The 19,926-nt window shown below is 42.3% G+C and overlaps 1 protein-coding gene across 1 annotated transcript in view; it reads left to right on the forward strand.

Moving 5' to 3' along the window:
• Positions 1–19,706, forward strand: part of BRD4 (bromodomain containing 4) — a 91,567-nt gene extending 71,861 nt beyond the window's left edge. Inside the window, 9 exon segments of the mRNA XM_043988886.1 lie at positions 6,030–6,086; positions 6,265–6,631; positions 6,843–7,394; positions 15,824–15,936; positions 16,028–16,190; positions 16,296–16,426; positions 16,788–16,999; positions 17,321–17,555; positions 18,068–19,706. Coding sequence (XP_043844821.1) covers positions 6,030–6,086; positions 6,265–6,631; positions 6,843–7,394; positions 15,824–15,936; positions 16,028–16,190; positions 16,296–16,426; positions 16,788–16,999; positions 17,321–17,555; positions 18,068–18,136 — 1,899 coding nt within the window. The 3' untranslated portion in view covers positions 18,137–19,706.
• Positions 19,707–19,926: the final 220 nt, after the last annotated feature.

Here is a 19,926-nt window from a genome sequence, read left to right on the forward strand (position 1 = left end):
GGTCACACAGCTAGTAAGTGTGTAAAGTGAATGAGGCCGGATTTGAACTAAGGTCCTCCTGAATCCAGGGACGGTGCTCTATCCACTGCGCCACCCAGCTGCCCCAATCCTTAATTCTTTACTTTCCCTTACCCTACATATTGTGGTAGGTAAAAGATGAAATGACTGAGGAAACAAAGGTTCAGGCTTCCAAGCATATCAGTTTATTAAGCAGTGCATGCCAATTGCATAACAGATAGGTTTCAGGCTTTCCTCAGCTTTCATACTGGACCACAAATACAGGGGGGGAAAACAAACCTTTATGCATTAAAGACAATCAAATAAGAACAGTTAATCAAAAGAAAACAATTAACCAGGATATAAAATTAGGAAATCTCAATTTTAATTTGAGGAAAGATTAAAGACTTTTACAGTTTAGGTGGAAGAGAATAAAAGGCTGTGACTCCCTGAACTCAGAAAAAGCGGTTTCCCACTTCCCCAGGTATCTGTATACAATCCAAGGAACATGGAAACAATAATCGATTGACTAGTACAGGGACAGTTTTCAGATAAGACATAGGGGTTGCTTGGATCTATAATTGTAAGAAAATTCCTCGCGTTGGTCTTTGGGTCTGACTGGGTTTCTTGTCAGCATAACCTAGGTCCTTAGTAAAGGGTCTCTAAGCAGTAGGTAGAGATGTTCCAGCATTCCAGCCATGCAAAGCTAGGCTCAAACAATGCAATAGTTTTCTCACAATTCACACAGTCAAATAAAACAAATTGTACTAGACTTATCATTGAATAGAAAGGGAACTTGGCCTCTTAGTGCTACACTATCATGAGATCTGCCTGGGAACCTTATTAATATCCAAGAAAATCAAGGGAAAGTTTGTGGAGCAGGTGGCATGTGAGTTGAGCTTCAAAGGATGGGTAGGAATTTAAATGGTGGACAAGAGGGAAAGGAACATTTAAGATCTAGGGGGATGAGAGCCAAGTGCATTGGATCACCATCCATTTTGGCTGATTATTAGGTGGGAATAAAGGAAAAGGTTGGAAAAGAAAGGAAGGGCCAGGCTGTGCAGAGCACTGAGCTGAGAACTTGGGAGATAAAAGCAAAATAGAAGAATGTCTCTGGCCTTTTAAGTGTTTGATGTCTTATTGGGAGGATAAGAGTAGTGAGACAAAACAAGGAAAGCAAAGAAGGATGTCACTGTGGGGCAAAGGGAGGATAGGTTCAGACCAGCCTAGAGTTCAGAAAAGGGAGAGATGTAAATTTCCAATTCTTTTTTGGAGTGGTTGTCCCATTTTATACTAATGAAGATTTTTTTCTCCCCTGCCCAAGATTCTGTACTGTATGATCTAGCTACCTCTCATACACGATACTCTATCTCTTTATACTGCCTGTCCCTAGTACCTGATGTGTATGGGTGTGTGCATGCACATGCTCATGGATGTACTCCCTCCTCACCTCCACATCGTAGAATTCTTGTTTCCTTTAACATTGTGTTTATATAACACCTTACAACTGTGTAATTTAAGATTCTAAATGTGTATTCTAATCTGTTCCCCCAGTTTTGGGGGAAACTGACTAAACTCACTGATAAAACAAGTTTAGGTTTTTAAGGGTTTGTTGGAAAATAGAAAGAAAAAGATTGAGAACAGAATTCCAACATCCTGGCATTCCTATCTTTCCTCAAATTTCCTGTGAAGTCCTCTGCTGCCACCACCATCCCGTCAGGAACCCAAAAAGCCCCTGAGCTCTCCGCGCAGGCTCCCTTTCCTCCTTCCTGTCTCCTCCCAGACCATAGGAGGCTCCTCAAGTTGATTGGCTGGTAGCCTTGATAGACAGCACCCATGAGCAAACGTCATTTCCTGACGCCAAGGAAAAGCCACAATGCCTCTGAGGCATTTTCCTCATGGTGGAGCTTTCCCACAGCAAGTCTCCAGTAGGTGGCATCATTCCAATCATTACACACCTGAAGCTTTTCCTTATTTCCCAGTTGCTAATGCTTTCCCCCTCCTCTACATTTAACTTGGATTTATTTTGTATATGCTTATTTATGTGTAGACTTTAGCTTGACCATTCTGGAAGCATTTATTTGGGGTTGCCTGGAACATGGGAGTACAATATTTCAATGAAGTGGTTTCCAGAACTCCCTCAAGTTTGAACTTATCCTATCTAAACTTATGCCTCACTACTCCTTATATCAGATTCTACCTCTTTCATGAAATCTTCCTCACCGTAGTTCTATCTCATCATTAGTATTTCCCTTTTCTGAGCTCTGTATGGTCTGAACTTATCCTACCTTTGCCCCACAGTTACATCCTGCTTTGCTTGTCTTTCCTTGTTTTGTCTCACTACTCTTATCTTCCCAATGAGACGTCAAGCTCTTAAAGGCCAGAGACATTCTTCTGTTTTGCTTTTATCTCCCTCAGTTCTCAGCGTAGTGCTCTGCACAGCCTGGCCCTTCCTTTCTTTTCCAACCTTTTCCTCTATTTCCACCCAATCAGCAACTAAAATGGATGGTGATGCAATATACTTGGCTCTCATCCTCCTAGACTTTAAAGTGCTCTTTTCCCTCTATCTACCATTTAAATTCCTACCCATCCTTTGAAGCCCAACTCATGTGCCATCTACTCCACAACCATGATTTTCTTGGATATTAATAAGGTTCCCCGGCAGACCTCATGACTTTTTTTTGTTTTTGTGGGGCAATGGGGTTAAGTGACTTGCCCAGGGTCACACAGCTAGTAAGTGTCAAGTGTCTGAGGCTGGATTTGAACTCAGGTCCTCCTGAATCCAGGGCTGGTGCTTTATCCATTGTGCCACCTAGCTGCCCCCAAACCTCAACCTTTTTAAAATTGCAAGATAATGTGTCATATCTATCTTTTTTGGTGTCTTATCTCCTACTAGACTCAGTCATGTGTTCTTCTCAGCACCAAATGCATATGTTCTACCCATAGTAGACCCTAAATAAATAGGGATTATTAAAGAATAAGAGTAACCATTTCTGTAGGCTTAGCACTGGGACTTTATGGATGACATTTTAAGCACCCAAATTTCAGAGTTGGTAATGGAATTTTTCACAAAAGTTGCCCTTGCCAGAAGAGCAAAAGCCCTTCCCAGCTTAGAAAGATTTTTAGATGCCCAACAACAGATTATAGAAAGTTTACCAGGTAATAAATGTTTTTTTTTAGCCCCAACAGCCCATTAAGACCATCTGCCAAGGGCCTGTGATTCATCTACTACTGGCAACCCAGGCTATAGAAAGAATTCTTTCTCATTTAGGATCAGTCCATTCTAGGCTAACTATCTGTATTCATCCCCATTTCCAAGTTATTTATGGTATTTTAGTTTGGAGTAGTTCACTTTTTTTTTTTAATCTTTTTAATATAGCTAAAATTTGTTTTGAAATGTTAAAAATAATAGTTTTGGGTGGCAGCTAGGTAGCACGGTGGATAAAGCACTGGCCTTCGATTCAGGAGGACCTGAGTTCAAATCCAGCCTCAGACACCTGACACTTAACTAGCTGTGTGACCTTGGGCAAGTCAGTTAACCCCAATTGCCTCTCTCTCTCTCTCCCCCCCCCCCCAAATGTTAGAAAAATATTCAGACTGCATGAACTTTATATGTTGAAATGATTTAATTATGTTGATGTAGAATTGGATTAGCTCTAAGACTAGGAGCAGATAAGGTATGGTAGTCAAACTGAATGCAGCAAGAGGACACTTAATATTATATTTTATAGTGCCAGAAACTTATTCCCAATCCCTTGTGTGGTTTATTTTGTGATATGTATTACAATGAAAGCTCTAAATCTTTATTGTATGTTGCGCAATTTTCACACCTTGGCCAGAGCACCAGAAATGACTTTTTTGAGCTCTGTACTTAATATACATAGCAGGAATATGAACAACAGAGTTTAATGGATTTGAGAAAGGTGACTTTTTTATAAGGATCTGTTGCCATTTAAAAGCAAAAGCATCTTTCACTTGTCTAATGTGGTTGTAATATTAATCTGATGAATCAGATTGCTGCTTTAAAATGTGGTATCAGCTAAAATAAACTTATTTTTCTTAGTTGCATGAGAATTCTAATGTATCTTATTTTTAAAACTAATTAAATGGAATCTCATTGGTGGTTGTCAGATTGACATTAGTTCAATGGATACTTCAATTTGACTGTCACACAGCTGCCTTTTTTTTTTTTTTTTTTTTTTAGTGAGGCAACTGGGGTTAAGTGACTTGCCCAGAGTCACACAGCTAGTAAGTGTTAAGTGTCTGAGACCGGATTTGAACTCAGGTACTCCTGACTCCAGGGCCGGTGCTCTATCCACTGCGCCATCTAGCTGCCCCACACAGCTGCCTTTTTAATAGTCGAGATCAAACCCTTTAGGTATGCTTAGCCTCTTAGGTAGCTTTAGGTTCCCCATCCATGAAATGAAAGGTTTTAGACTAAGAGTTCTTTAAATCTTATGATCAATTCTATTCTTGTTCTATTTTTCCCTTCTTGTCACACATGTTAAGTTCAGTGGCCTTCTTCATAAATATTGCTCAGGTCAGCTGTGGGTCAGCTTCTGACTAGCAGCAATATGCCTAGTGTGGAGTGTGAAGTCCTCTCTGGACTGCTGAGGTGACAAATCTTCTGGACCCAGCCAGTCTGCTCATAGTATAGGCAAGAGGTATCATACTCCACCTGGAGTGCCAGTGAGCTAGATTAAACTAGAACTGAGAAAACTTTGACAAAATAAATGAAAATACAGTGCGGCATAGTTCATATGCAGCCCACATAGATCGATTTCTCTTTGAGTTTGAGCCCACTAATGTAGGCCAGGGGGCTTCTCATTAGTAGGCCCTTAAAGTATTATCACCAACATTTATAAAAAAGACGGGTTTGAAGAAAAAAGAATGTAGGTTTGGGCACACTGAGGACAACGAATACCAAAGGGGATATCAGTCAATAAATATTTATTAATTGACTACTAGACACTGTCCTCTGCACTAGGCATAGAAATATGAAGACTAAAATAGTCCATTCTTGAAAGGTGCTTGTTTCACTGGGTGAGGAAAATAAGAGTGAGGAAAATAAGAGTTCACTCTTATTGGGAGTGTAGGAACCTTTCCTACTGTATCAGAAAGCAGAGATAAAGTTGTGATCTGTAGCCTAAAGTGACAGGGGGGGAAGTTTCACAAGATTTTTTGAAAATCCCATGACTCCTCAGTTTCAGCTTAATTCTGTCACACATTTCTTTCTCTCTGGGTCTGGGAAGCTTGCTACTTTTACTTGGAGGCCTTATAGCATTCCTGTTTGTCAGCCTCTTTCCTGTCCTTGCCAGACTCAGATTTATGAGGCCCTCTCAGAAGTAGCTATTTGACTCCCATGACTAAGGAACTGGCTGACAGTGGCAGGTATTTGGAGGCCCTTATCGGGTGTTGTATAACCCAATGCACAAGCTTCCTTCAACATGGATTTTTGGTCTTCTTCAGAAAAGAGAGACAATAAAAGAAACTAGGGATGAGGGTTGGGGGAAGACAGTGGCTGAAGATACTGTGTCAAGACTATAGAGCTCTACTGTAGAATGGAGCTTGAGCAGAGAAGATGGGAGCCTGTTCTCTCTGTGTCCCACTTTGGCAGGTTCCTGGGCTTTTGTTGAAATTTTAAAAAGGAGGGGAAAACAGATAAAAGAGGAGGGTGAACTGAAGAGACCAACTGAAGCAGGGTGGAGAAAAGGGAAGGAGCCTTTTTTTTTTTCTGGTGGCAGTGGTAGAAGTGTCCTAAATCCTTGGTTAAATCTCCTTATCTACTTTTCTGGAAGCTCTGTGATCTAACCCCTCCCTCTTCCAGGTGGTCTAGGAAGGTTAATGACTGTGGTCTCAAATGTGGTCTGTGTTCAATTGCTTAGCCATACTCATCTGGACAGCTTTTTCTCTCAAACTCAGTGACCCAACATTTTTACTGAATGCTTTGGCTACTCACCACCACAACCAACCACCCCAGCTGATAGTGGCAGATTTTACCTCAGCCAGAGCCTTACCTTCTTTTCTCCTCCACAGAGATGGCACCAAAATCCAAAAAGAAAGGGCATCCTGGGCGGGAACCAAAGAAGGTAAGTAACTGGAGATGGGCCGGCTTTGTGCACAAAAAACCTTTTCTTAGATTTCTGGACGGAAGGCTACTATGCTTCTTCTGTCCATTGAAGAAGGATAGATCCCACAATCCACTGTGGACTGGGTTAAATTAAGCTATTCTTTCCTTAAGTCTTTACCTGTTATATATTTTTTCAGCACCACCATCACCACCATCAGCAGGCGACACAGCAGCAGCCTCCTCCACCAACTACCCAGCTGCCACAACAGCAACCCCCAGCCCAGCAGCCACAGCCACCGCAACAGCAACCTTTACCACCCCCAGCCCCTCCCTCAATCCCTCAACAGACAGCCCCACCAATAAAGTCCTCCCCGCCTCCCTTCATCCCTGCCCAGGTGCCAGTCCTCGAGCACTCACTCCCAGGGAGTGTCTTTGATCCCATCACCCACTTTGCCCAACCAATCATACACCTCTCCCAAACTGAGCTGCCTCCCCACCTCCCCCAGCCACCTGAGCACAGCACTCCACCTCATCTCAACCAGCATGCAGTAGTTTCTCCTCCAGGTAAGCAATGGAGCAGAAGATAAGGGTGGAGAAAAGAAATAAGTTGTGAAATAAGGTTCCCTAGGGATCTTGTCATAATGGTACTACCCGTAGAACCAGCTGGCTAGTGAGAGCTTACTACTCTATAAATTTTGTTAAGCAGCAGGGCCGAAAACAGAAAGTGTTGTTAGCTATATGTTATCTGAAATTGAATTTTGCTTCTTTCTTTCAGCTTTGCACAATGCTCTGCCCCAGCAGCCATCCAGGCCTAGCAATCGAGCTGCTGCCCTGCCCCCCAAACCAGCCCGTCCCCCAGCTGTGTCACCTGCACTGTCTCAGCAGCCCCTTCTCCCTCAGCCACCCATGCCTCAGCCACCCCAAGTCCTGCTAGAGGATGAAGAGCCACCTACCCCACCTCTCACTCCCATGCAGATGCAGATATACCTACAACAGCTACAGAAGGTGCAGCCATCCACACCTCTCCTCCCTTCTGTGAAGGTGCAATCCCAGCCTCCCCCTCCCCTCCCACCTCCAGCCCATCCTTCTGTGCAGCAACAGTTGCAGCAGCAGCAGCAGCAACAGCAGCACCAACCCCCGACACGGCCCTTACACATGCAGCCCATGCAGTTTCCTCCCCATATCCAGCAGCCACCCCCCCCTCCCCAGCAACCGGCCCACCCACCTCCAGGGCAACCACCACCACCACCACAGCCAGCCAAGCCTCAGCAAGTCATTCAACACCATCCTTCACCACGGCACCATAAGTCTGATCCCTACACAACCAGTAAGTGGGGGGGGGGGGGGAGATATTCAGTGGCTCTTAGGCATAAGGGCTTCTATCAAAGCTCTGTTTGGGTTTTCCCTGTGACATTGTCATGTGTCTTACTTATCGACTAGTAATTCTAGAGTGCATATATTCTTATTCTTATTGGGGTTTTTTTTGGTTTTTGGTGAGGCGATGGGGGTTAAGTGACTTGCCTAGGGGTCACACAGCTATTAAGTGTCAATTGTCTTAGTCCAAATTTGAATTCAGGTCCTCCTGAATCCAGGGCCGGTGCCTTGTCCACTGCCCCACCTAGCTTGCTTTACGAGACCCCCCCCCCCCCATATACTCTGCATTTTCAGCCTTTGTTTAGATAAGATTTCCAATTTTTATCCCTCCCTTCCCCCCTCCTCTAGACAGCAGGTAATCTGATATATAACATTAAACATTTCTGCATTAGTCGTGTTATACAAGAAGAATCAGAGCAAGAAGGAAAAACCTCAAAAAAGAAAAAACAACAGCACCAAAAAACAAAAGAAATAGTATGGTCCAATCAGCGTGCATATTCCACAGTTCCTTTTTTTTCCTGGATTTGGAGAGCCTTTTCCATCATGAGTCCTTTGGAACTTTCTTGTACCATTGGATTGGTGAGAAGAATCTAGTCTATCACAGGTGATCAGCACACAATGTTGTTGATACTGTGCACAGTGTTCTCCTGGTTCTGCTCATTTCACTCATTATCAGCCCATGCAAGACCCTCCAGGTTTCTCTGAACTCCTCCTGCTCATTGTTTCTTACAGCACAATAGTATTCCATTACATTCATATACCACAACTTGTCCAGCCATTCCCCAGTTGACGGGCATCCCCTCAACTTCCAATTTCTTGCTACCACAAAAAGAGCAGCTATAAATATTTTTGTACATGTGGGTCCTTTTCCCTTTTCCATGATCTCTTTGGGAAAAAGACCCAAAAGTGGTATTGCTGGGTCAGAGGGTATATGCATATACTCTTTTGTTTTTTTGTTTTTGTTTTTGTTTTTAGTGAGACAATTGGGGTTAAGTGACTTTGCCCAGGGTCACACAGCTAGTAAGTGTTAAGTGTCTGAGACCGGATTTGAACTCAGGTCTTCCTGAATCCAAGCCCAGTGCTCTATCCACTGCACCACCTAGCTGCCACATGCATATACTCTTAATAAGATCCATGAGTGTAAGGACAGTGTCTTAGCTTTGTTCTCCAGACTCAGTGCTTTACTCGTGATAGGCACTTTTGAAATACTTAGTGAATCACATTTAATTAATATCCTGGGTCCCTGCTCTTGAGCTGGATCTGAAAGGAATCATTTTAAAAAGAAAAAGTGGAAAATTTTTTCTGGGAGAAGAAATGAGCATAGACCATCTAAATCAGAAAACACAGTCTGGAAATTAGGCTAAAATGTAGGGTTTATTGAAGTGTAATGAGGGTAAAGGAATTTAAATTGAGATCAGAATATAGAGAATTTTGGATGTCAGGTTACAAATGCCCATGTGATCACCAGGTTCATCTGTTAGGCCTGTTATTTTTCTTCATGTGAAGAGCAGCAAGTGTAACTGAATGATAGAGTATGTGGAGAGGAATACTAGAAAAATAGGAAGGGGTCAGGTGGCTGTAGGGTTTTAAATGCCAAAAAGGACTTTTATATTTGATAGCGGGGGGTAATAAAAAATAAAATTCGAGGCCAATCATAGTTAAATCTGCACTTAATAGGAAAATTATTTTATCAGCTAAGTGGAAGATGGATTGTATTGGAGACATACTTAACACAGGGAAACTAGTCTGCTATGGCAATATTCATGAGAGAGTATGGTGAGCAGAGAAGTACCTCCCAATCTTTATTTTTTTGTATCACTGGGAATAAAAGCAGATTTGTTGTGGAGGTGTGCCCAGATGTTTTGCCTGGCTCAAAAAGTCATTCCTGTTAAGGGTATATGAACTGTGAGATAAAGACTAGACAGGATAAACTTTGTACTCTAGTGTTTTTGTTTTCTGAATAGAAAGGCAAAATTTTAAGTAATGATGTCTGGTAAATGGGACCAAAAGGTGAACTGCTTCATGGTAACTCAGGTTTACTAGATGAACACAGCTACTCAATCCAACCCAGAAAGAAGTAAAATCAGTAAGGAGGTATTTAACCACCTGGGGAAAATTGGTATATTGACTACTTGCTACTACTGACCTCATATATATATAATCTCTAGGCAAAGTTCAGTAGTTTCAAAAAAGCAAAATTAAATTCATCACTTATGTCAGTACTTCCGCTAAAATTCCTGGTTTGTCAGCAAAATAAAATACATAATGTAAGATAAATGTATTGAAATTGAAGAATGGGCCCTGGCCTGCTAAACTATATATTGTGTATATGGAAAGCTTCTGGGCTTTTCATGGGGCAGCTTCAAATTAAGAGCAGTTAGCTATGTAGTCAGTTTTGTACTTTATCACACCTTTTCCCCTGTCTCCGGATTTTGTAGAAGGGATTCTTTGTTAGGGATGGCCTCTGAGGTCTCTTCTGTCTCTGGTAATCTGTAATTCTACCACAACTGGATTAGGGCCTTACTTTCTGGAATGTTTGCTAATAATTTAGTCACCTGCCCTACAGTTTAACTCACAACTGCCATAGGATATTCACAAGCTAAGGAACTGGCTCAGTCACACAAACAGTATATGTCAAAGTCAAAACATAAGCCAAGTCTTCCTGATGGTCTTTTTTCCATCTCCATCATTCTTAACTTCACTGTAGTTATTTGATACTTTGACCACCCTCTCTTCCTGGGTAATCTTTCTTTTCTGGATTTTCCTGATAGTGTCCTTAGTTCTCCTGTTTATCCGACAATTCTTTCTCAGTTCCTTTTGCTTAATCATTTTCTATATCTTGCCCCTTAACTGGGTATTCACCAGGTCTCTATTTCAGACCTTCTTCTATTCCTACCTTTTCATTTGGTGTCCTCATCAGCTTCCATGCAATTTTCTTTTATGCAGAAAATACCAAGATATATATATATATATATATATATATATATATATATATATATATATATATATATGTATATATATATATATATAGCGCCCTACTCTCTCTCCTGAATTCTAATTCCATATCACCATCCATTGGACTTTGCAAACTGTATATCCCATAAACATCTCCCATTCATCTTTCCCTCCCCAGACTCTTCCCTTTTTTCTATTTCTTTTTTTACTTTTTCCATCACCAACATTCACATCTCTATCTCATTCTCAGATCCTCATCCTCAATCCACCATCTGTTCCCTTCTCTCTCCTCACTTTCCCTTCACCTGTCACTGAGACTATTGTTATGGACACTAGCTTAATGCTAGGTGTTGATCCTCCTGCCTCATCTCTTCCCTATCCAATCTATTATACTGTAGCTAAAGTGATTTTCCTAAGGTGCACATGTGACTGTCACTCCCTTTACTCAGTAAATTTCCTGGTTTCTTTATTATCTCAAGAATCCAATATAAGCTCCCGCCTCTAAAACAATCTGAACCTAAACTGTCTTTTCAGCATATAGCCATACTAGCCTATTTGCTTTCCTTCATACTTCTCCCATCTCTGCACTTTTTGCACTGACTAAAGCTTAGACTAGAATACTCACCTTTTTCTCTATCTTACAGAATCTTATTTTCCTTTTAAAACTCAGCACAAGTGAAAGTCCCCCATATATATTGAACTATTTCTCCCAGTATTTTTTGTGTGGGGAAAAAAGTAGATGCCCATTATTTGCAGGATGACTTAAGTCTTGCTGTGTTATAAGAAATGATGAATACAGAGAAGCATGCAAAGATTTAGATGAGGATTCAAAGTGAAGGAAGCAAACAACATATAAAATGATTACAGCAGTGTAAAAAGAAACTACAAGTAGCAAAAAATTGAAAATTAATATTGCAAAATTACATAAAACAAACAGACCAAAGAAGAGATATGAGAAGATGCCTCCCCAGCTTTTTTGCAGAAGTGGGTAGTTCAGGAGTGTACAACATTGCATATACTTTCAGATGTTTTTTTCCTCAATATAATCAATTTTCCTGGGGTTTTTTCTTTTCTTTCCTCTTCCTTTTTTCTTTAAGATGCCATGGATGGCTCTGTCAGAAGGGTGTGGGGGGAAAGAAGGGATACAAGGGAAACTTTTATGTCATATTAAAAACAAAGTATATCAATAAAAATTAGTTTTAAAAGAAGACTTGGCCCAAGTATTACCTTCTATATGAAGCCTTTCTTTATGAGCTACCTTGCATATATTTGGTATGTATTCAGTATACTGTGAATATATGTAGACCCTGCTTTATCAAATAGAAAGAAGGTCTTTGAAGGCAAGTGTTGCTTCATTTTTATCTTTGTAACCCAACTGAGCATCTAACACAGTGCCTGGTACAGATATTCCTACCTGACTCCAAGGCTAGATCTGTTCTCTACTGCCCTGCTCTCCCCTGCCCTGCACTACACTACACTACACTACATTACACATGTGGGGGGGGGGTATTATAGTGGCTATAGGGGTTCCCTTGGAGTCTATAAGACCCAAGTTACCCTCTTAATGCCTTAGGGAAGTCTCTCATAACTATAAGTTAGTTGTCATTGTGGGTTTTTTTAATTTTGGGTAGGAGTTTTTATGTATGTACACTACATATTTCCCCTCCACTACCTACTCCCAGAGAGCCATCTCTTACAAACAAGGAATAAGGGGATGTAGGGAGAGAAGGCAATTTAGCAAAACTAACCAATATACTGAAAAAGTCTGAATATATGCTGTGCTGAATCTGTAGTCCCCAACCTCTGCACAAAAGTCAGGGAGGTATCCTGAATTTCTTCTTTGGGTCCAGGCTTAGTCATCATTAAAAAGCACCCAATTTCCAGTGTTTTGTTGTTCTTTCCAGTCATTTTATATTGTTTTCCTGGTTCTGTTTGACTTATTTTACATCAGTTCATATGAGTCTTCCCATGCTCCTCCTCTATATTGGTTGGGGGGGGGGGAGGCAATGAGGGCTGTGACTTCCCCAGCTAGTAAGTGTCAAGTTTCTGAGGTCGGATTTGAACTAAGGTCCTCCTGAATCCAGGGCCAGTGCCACCTAGCTGCCCTATGTTGGGTTTTTTTTTTTTTACAACACAGCAATATTTCATTCATCAGTTTTTTTAGCCATAACCTAGTCAATAGGTAGGTGCTCTTTTTTCCAGTTTTTTACTTCTACAAAAAAGTGCTGCCATAAATATTTTGGTATAAATGAGTCCTTTTCTTTCTTAATGAGCCACTTTTCAAAAAGGCAAAAGTAACAGCATCAACAGTACTATCTCCTTGCTTTTGGACACTATTGAACTTTAAGTGTTTTGTTTGTGTTTTTTCCATAGTATTTAAATAGGCCACTCTAGTACCAACCTCCCCAGAGTGGCAGAGATAGACGTGGCCTCAGAGGCCATCTACTCCACCCTGTAGCTAAACATTCTTGTCAAGTAGTTACCCAGTCTAGCCAGCTTTGACCTGAAGATCTAGTAAGAAGGAACCATACTACCCCTAGAGGCAACCCATTCCATTTTGGCATGGCACTGAATCCTGGGAAAGTTTTGACTTGCTATTCTTGTTTTCATTCTGCCCTGTCTGGATGCAAGAAAGAGAAGTCTGATCCCTTTTCCCCATGACAATCCTTCAAATACTTTGAACATTTATTCCCCTTAAGGCTTTTTAGTTTAAACATTCCTAGTTGTTTTTCCTTCAAGCTTCATGTGGTGTAATTGGGAAATCTCATATTGAATGACATCCTACTGGACAGCACCATTCCAAAAAGATGACAATAGTATTTGAATACAATCCTCCAGATAGTGTGTGACAGAGCTTTGGATGTCAGCCTCTCCTTCATGCAGCCAGAAAATATGTATTTGACTATCCTATCTTTTGTCTAGCCATGGCTCTCCTGTCTTATACAGAAGAAGAGGAGGCAGCTAGGTGGCACAGTGGATAGAGTGCTGGCCCTGGAGTCGAGAGGACCTAAGTTGAAATGTAATCTCAGATACTTACTAGCTGTGTGGTCCTGGGCAAATCACTTAACCCCAATTGCCTTAAACATCCAGGGCTATCTCAAGTTGTCTGGATCTATATCTTACCACTGGGTCCAGATGGCTCTGAAGGAGAGAGTGAGGTTGGTGACCTTGCACAGCCCTGGCTCACTTAAATCCAATTCACTGCAAGTTATGACATCACCCTGATGTTTTGGGGAACAAAGCATAAAAACAACAGCAACAGAAGTCATTTAGTTGAACTAATGTCAAACTTTACATTTGTCTGATAAGTTTTATCTTAATTAGATTTAGCCTGATATTCTAGATGGTTAAAATTTTTTAGGATCCTGACTCTTCTCCAGTGCATTAGCTATCCTTCTTAGCATTCCGTCATGTATAAATAAAATAAGTATTCAAATTATCTTTGCCTTTATTGATCGCATCATTAACAAAACAGCTAAATTCCACAGGGCCAAGACCTAGGGAACCACCTGACTAAACTCTTAGCCTGATTCAGAACTTGTTATTAACCCCATCATTTATTCATTGGCTTCTCTCCTTGGATTTCTGATTAGTACTGAAAAGTGACACAGCTAACCTTGTAAGACAGTGATACTGATAAAGTTAACCTTCTGGGATTAGGGAAATATACCAAATGACCTGTACACCACTAGTTTATTGCTGACCATCTAGTCTCTTGTTAAGAAAAATGAGATATGAGCTTTAACCCTAAATGAATGACACTGGTATCTTGGTCCACCTGAATCTCAGAGTTAGACTATGTGTGTTCTTATAAGGTCTGCTTCTGTCTACCATTTGTTTGACCCTGGCCAAAATGCATAACCTCTTTAGACCTATTTGCCTATTTTTTAAATAAGAATTGGAGTAGGACCTTCTGAAAATATTTCAGTTCTATCTCATCAAATGTGATACTGTCTCTTTAGGGCATATGATGTTTTAAAACATAGGCCCACCTTTCGACAGTATCCATTGCCTTATACATTCCTAATTCTCATCTGTCAAACAACATAGGAAGCATCAAGGCATTTAACAGTGAAACTACTAGAGAACGAAGACTATGAGAAGTTGTGCCACCTTCCATCAGGCCTCTGGAATCAATCCTGGGTGTGTTTGAGGGGGGGTGGGAAGTGAATTTTCCAGGACTGGTTCTACAAGATGTTGCATGCAATGAAAATAAGTGATGAGTTGTCAACAGCACTTCTCTGGAGACTTGGTGACCAAGTTACACAACTGTAGCAAGAGAGGTGGTAAGATACAGTGTCTTTTAACCCAGGTCTGGCAAGATTAATTTGAAATCTAAAGCCTATGTACCATAAACTGCATTGGCTGGCTTCACCTCCATGATGAAGAGGGCTTTCCAAGCCAGGCACTGTCATACATACAAGGCCCTGCTTCCAGCTTTTGAAGGCCAGCCAGTACCACAGTCATCACCAGGGTGCTGGGCCCTTTCTGATTTGTGCTTATTGAATCTTTGAGTGGGAGACCATAAACCTCTTCAGTGGCTTTATTTGAAAGAGCCTCCCAAGAGAAAATGGAAACAAAGCAATTGTTCTGGAACTTAGACCCCTTGTAACAGCTCACAGACTGAGTAGATGGACCAGCTATTTTAGCTAATTGGAGGTGATTTTCACTTTCTCATGTAGTTAATAAGCATTATTAATTGTCTACTTACCATATGTAAGGCTCTGTGCTTAGCAACTGGCGATATAAAAATGAAAATCACCACAGTCCTTTCAAGGAGCTTCTAGACAACTAGCTCTGGGGACTTTCAGGAGCATTGTCACGTGTGCACGTGTGTGTGTGTGTGTGTGTGTGTGTGTGTCCATATTAATATGAAACAACAGTGAATATGGGCAAAGGAAGGATACATTTAAGCTGGGTAGTAGCTATTTGTGGATCAGTGAGGCCATCAAGGTTCTTGGGTCTGCCCCTCCAGTCTCATAACAGATGTCTTACTAGCTTAGAAGCAGGCTAAAATCCATTATATGAGTTATCTTAACTTTTACTGGTCACATCTTCATTTCTTCCTGTCCTAAAGAGTCTTCAGTTTCTGCCAGATGTGCAGTCCTAAAAGTTAGCTTGCCTTGCCAAGGGATTGGAGTTTGAGTTGTTTTGTACCCAGAGCTTTATTCAGAAATGCCAACTCAACAATCTGATGGTTTATTTTGTTTTATTGTGAAGTACAGTCACTACTACTGGAGTGAACACAGTGCAGGGGTAGGCCAGTCAGCCAATTTTTAACCATTCCTAGTTTTTCTGCTTCCCTGTGAAAGGTGGTTATCTTAGGGAGTTGTTTTTGAGCATGTGGTCCTGACCTATAGTAAATGTCAGCATGACTGTCATATTTATCTGCTTACCCTTACTGATTTTTATGTGTCCCCATTGTAGGTCATCTACGAGAAGCTCCCTCCCCACTCATGATGCATTCCCCTCAAATGCCACCATTTCAGGGGCTAGCTCACCAATCTCCACCACAACAAAACGTCCAGCCCAAGAAACAGGTAGGTAATAGTTGTTGGTCAAGAGCCCAAGGTTGGGAGCTGATGTGGGGGTGACAAGCTCCTTACCTTCCAAATGGCAATGCTGTTTCAGGAGCTTAGAGCAGCCTCAGTAGTGCAGTCCCAACCCTTGGTGGTAGTGAAAGAGGAGAAGATCCACTCACCCATAATCCGAAATGAGCCCTTCGGCCCCTCCCTTCGACAGGATCCCCCCAAGCATCCTGAGAACATCAAGGCCCCTGTCCACATCCCTCAACGTGAGTTTGTTTGCTACTTCTTTCCTGCCCCCTCCCTCTAATCAAACTAAAGTTCACCACCACATCCTAAGCACTGGCCCTTCAGACTTCCCCTCTGTGTCTCAGGGCCTGAAATAAAACCATTAGATGTTGGCAGACCTGTGATCCGGCCTCCTGAACAGAGTGCACCCCAACCCGTGGGGCAAGACAAGGACAAGCAGAAGCAAGAGCCCAAAACCCCAGTTGCTCCCAAAAAGGTAAAATAAAGCTCCCTAATAATCATGACTCCTTAGCTCACATAACTCTTTCCTTCAGTCCTGAACAAACCTTTGGGATTGGCCCCAGGGTAGAGAATTGCTTAGTCTTGGAGTAACAGTGGTTTAGTCTAAATCACCTCTTAAGTTTCTTCCTTGTCTTAAAATTTCATGGTTTTGTGAAACCATGCCACCACTGAAATCAAATAGTCTACATTTTGATCATTTGTATAAAACATTATAAAGAAGGAACTTCACAGGTCCTGTCTTTCCTTTCCTCTGAACTTAACAAGAAATAGGTCTGCATGTCATGGGATGGAATTATTCTTCCTGTCCCTAATCAGATTTTTTCTTATTTGACTAGGATCTTAAGATCAAGAACATGGGCTCCTGGGCCAGCCTAGTTCAGAAACACCCCACCACTCCGTCCTCCACAGCCAAGTCATCTAGTGACAGCTTTGAACAGTTCCGCCGAGCTGCTCGAGAGAAGGAGGAACGCGAAAAGGCTCTCAAAGCCCAGGCTGAGCATGCTGAGAAGGAAAAAGAGAGACTAAGACGGGAACAGGAGAGGATGAGGTGAGGAGAGAGAGAAAAAAAGACAACAGTATTTATATTGTATTTATTATATGCCAGATACTGCTAAGTGCTTTACAAATATCTCATTTGATCCTTATGATAATCCTGTGAAGTGCTTTTTACAGTTGAGGAAACTGAGACAAGAAAAGGTTAAGTGACTTTCCCAAGGTCACACAGTAAGTGTCTGAAATCAGATTTGAACCCAGGAATGAAAATTGGCAGTTTGGGTGGGGTTTGAATATCTCCCATTTTTGTCCCAGAGAGAGAGAGTTCCTAGAGAAGTCCTCCCTCCGTCTTATTAGTATCTTTTGTTACCAACAGAAGCAGGGAGGAGGAGGATGCCCTGGAGCAGGCTCGGCGGGCTCATGAAGAAGTTCGGAGACGTCAGGAGCAGCAGCAGCAGCAGCAGCGATCAGAGCAGCAGCAGCCACCGGTGGCTGCAGCCTCCTCAGCTCCCCAAGCACAAAGCTCTCAGCCCCAGGCCTCCCAGTCCATGCTGGATCAACAGAGGGAGTTGGCCAGGAAACGGGAACAAGAGCGAAGGCGCAGGGAGGCGGTGAGTTGGTTGTAATACATTCTAGAGGACAGATAATACTGTATCCTGGTTACTAGGCTGTCTGTCCTCAGAAATCACAGTGACTTAAACCGAGAGCTGTTGACCTGTGTGTTTTTAAAATATGTGTATGTGCATACACACACACACATGCGCAGAATTAAGCTGGTCACTTGGGAACCATGGGTAGAAGTAGAAGACATGGCTCCTATCCTTATAAGAAATTCAGTCTTTTTGAGGAGATAGACCATGAACAGAACTGGAAGACAGGACAAATACAGAAGCATCTCTGAGAGGAGAGAGATCAGTGTGGCACAGGGGAAAGAAGTTTGCCAGAGGCAATAGGGTTTGTGCTATACCCTGAAACAGCAAAATGTGGAAGGGAGCTTTCCATGAAGCCCCTAGGCTGAGCAAAGTCGGGAAATGCCAACACAGCTAAGGGAGCAGCCTTGGGTACAGGAAGTGGCTAGCTGCTGGAACATGGTTTCTAATTCTCCTTTTCTCTCTCTTTCTAGATGGCAGCTACCATTGACATGAATTTTCAGAGTGATCTTTTGGCAATATTTGAAGAGAATCTTTTCTGATAGCGCCTGGGTTTCTTCTGACTCTGATTTTCTGGCAAAACTGACTCTGCCTAGTGTTACTGGCGGCTGGGAGGGGGTGTTCCTTGGGCCCGGCCCTTGTGCATGTTCCACCCGTCGTGGGTCTGTCAGCCAAGGATCAGCAGAGTCTGCCTTACTGTTGGACTTCCCCACCCCCTGCACACACTGAAGTCAGACCCAACCTCAAGCAAGCGCTGGACCAGATGGTTCTTAGGCATGAATGAGGTCCTTCTCTATGCCAGACGTATTCACAGTATATCCAGGATGTCACATTCTTTACCAGTTTTCTAACCATGAGAGGAGCCCCATCAGGGGCCCTGTCTCCCTCCCTGGTATGGCTACCACTATCTCTACCCCACACTGTAAGACCAGGGGTTGCACAGGTAGCCCATGGAGAGCAGGAGCCCACCCGTGCTGTTGGGATTTGGGGGGTAGGGGGAATGACAGTTGGGACCAGCCCCCAGCTGTCTAACGTCCCTAGTCACTGGCTTTGCCTTGAACAGAATCCCATCCTGCCCTCATCCCCTTCGAGCCTTTAACCGAGAGCCGTTCTCTGTAAGTGTTCGCTTGTGAAAAAGGGAATAGTCCAGTGGAGGTGTGTGAGTGTCCATGGCCATTTGGAGTGAGGTGGTCGTCATAGCACGCGTGTGTGGAGGCCTCGCCTGGGAGCGAGACTACCAACCAAAGTCAGTTCCTTTCCGCCTTTGTTTTTTTTTTTTTCCTTTCTGCCTTCCTTCCTTTATGTTCTTTTTAAATTTTATTTTTTAATTTTCCTTCAGACACAAAGGCACTGCTTAACTTGGAATGGGTGTTATCGTCTCTCCTTTGAGTGGTGGCAATGGGGGTGGGGGGAGGGGGCGCCGCACTGTGGGTAGTGTGTGACCGTGGCTGTATTGTATAGTGAATATAGTTGGCATATATTTGTTTGAGGTTTGTTGGTGACTCCACCAAACTTGGTGTAAAAAAAAAACAAACACAAAAAAACAAACAAAATACAAAACACAAAAAAACTGCTTATATTTTACTCAATTTCAAACTTTATTAGTCTATATTTTTTAATTGTAAAACCAGAAAGCTGCATCTCTCTCTCTCTCTCTCTCTCTCTCTCTCTCTTTTTTATTTTTTTTTGTTGTTGTTGGGTTTTTTTTTGTTTGTTTTTATTTTTTTGTTTTTTGGTGTGTTTGTTTTTTCGTTTTTTTTTTTTTAATGTCATATCTGTTTCAAGTTGTTTTATACCAGGAAGGGAGTGGACCCAGGGCTGGGCTGCGTGGCACAGCAGAGATGGTGGGCACCCCCTCCACCATCGGTGGTCCCGCCCCTACCCTTACTCCCCACCCATCGCCCAGCGTGTTTTTCTCTTTACTTTTTTTTTTAATTTTATAATTTGAACTGTTCACAAGGTTACGTGCCATGAGTACCCACTATACAGTACAATACTGGTGCCTCAGTGTTGGCCAAACTCTGGAGTAATTAACTGGTTTGACTTTAATACGGTGAATATGCATTTGGTCTGTACTGATCATGGAATAAACGCATCTCTTTTTTTTTAAAAGCTTGCGTCTTACTGATATTTCTTTTGAAATCTCTCCTTGTGATAGACCTGGGCCTGCAACACTAGGGTAACGGCCACACAGGTGAGAGAAACATTTCAGTCGGCCAGGTCCTTGCTCCTCCAACTGATGCCTCCGACCTTCCACCAGTTCTGCCTTCTGTGAATGCTGGGCTAGCCTCCAGAGCCACTGCCTCCCAGTTAGTCATCACTATCAGCAGCC

Source organism: Dromiciops gliroides, chromosome 1 (genome assembly GCF_019393635.1).
Source record: "Dromiciops gliroides isolate mDroGli1 chromosome 1, mDroGli1.pri, whole genome shotgun sequence".
NCBI lineage: Eukaryota > Metazoa > Chordata > Mammalia > Microbiotheria > Microbiotheriidae > Dromiciops > Dromiciops gliroides.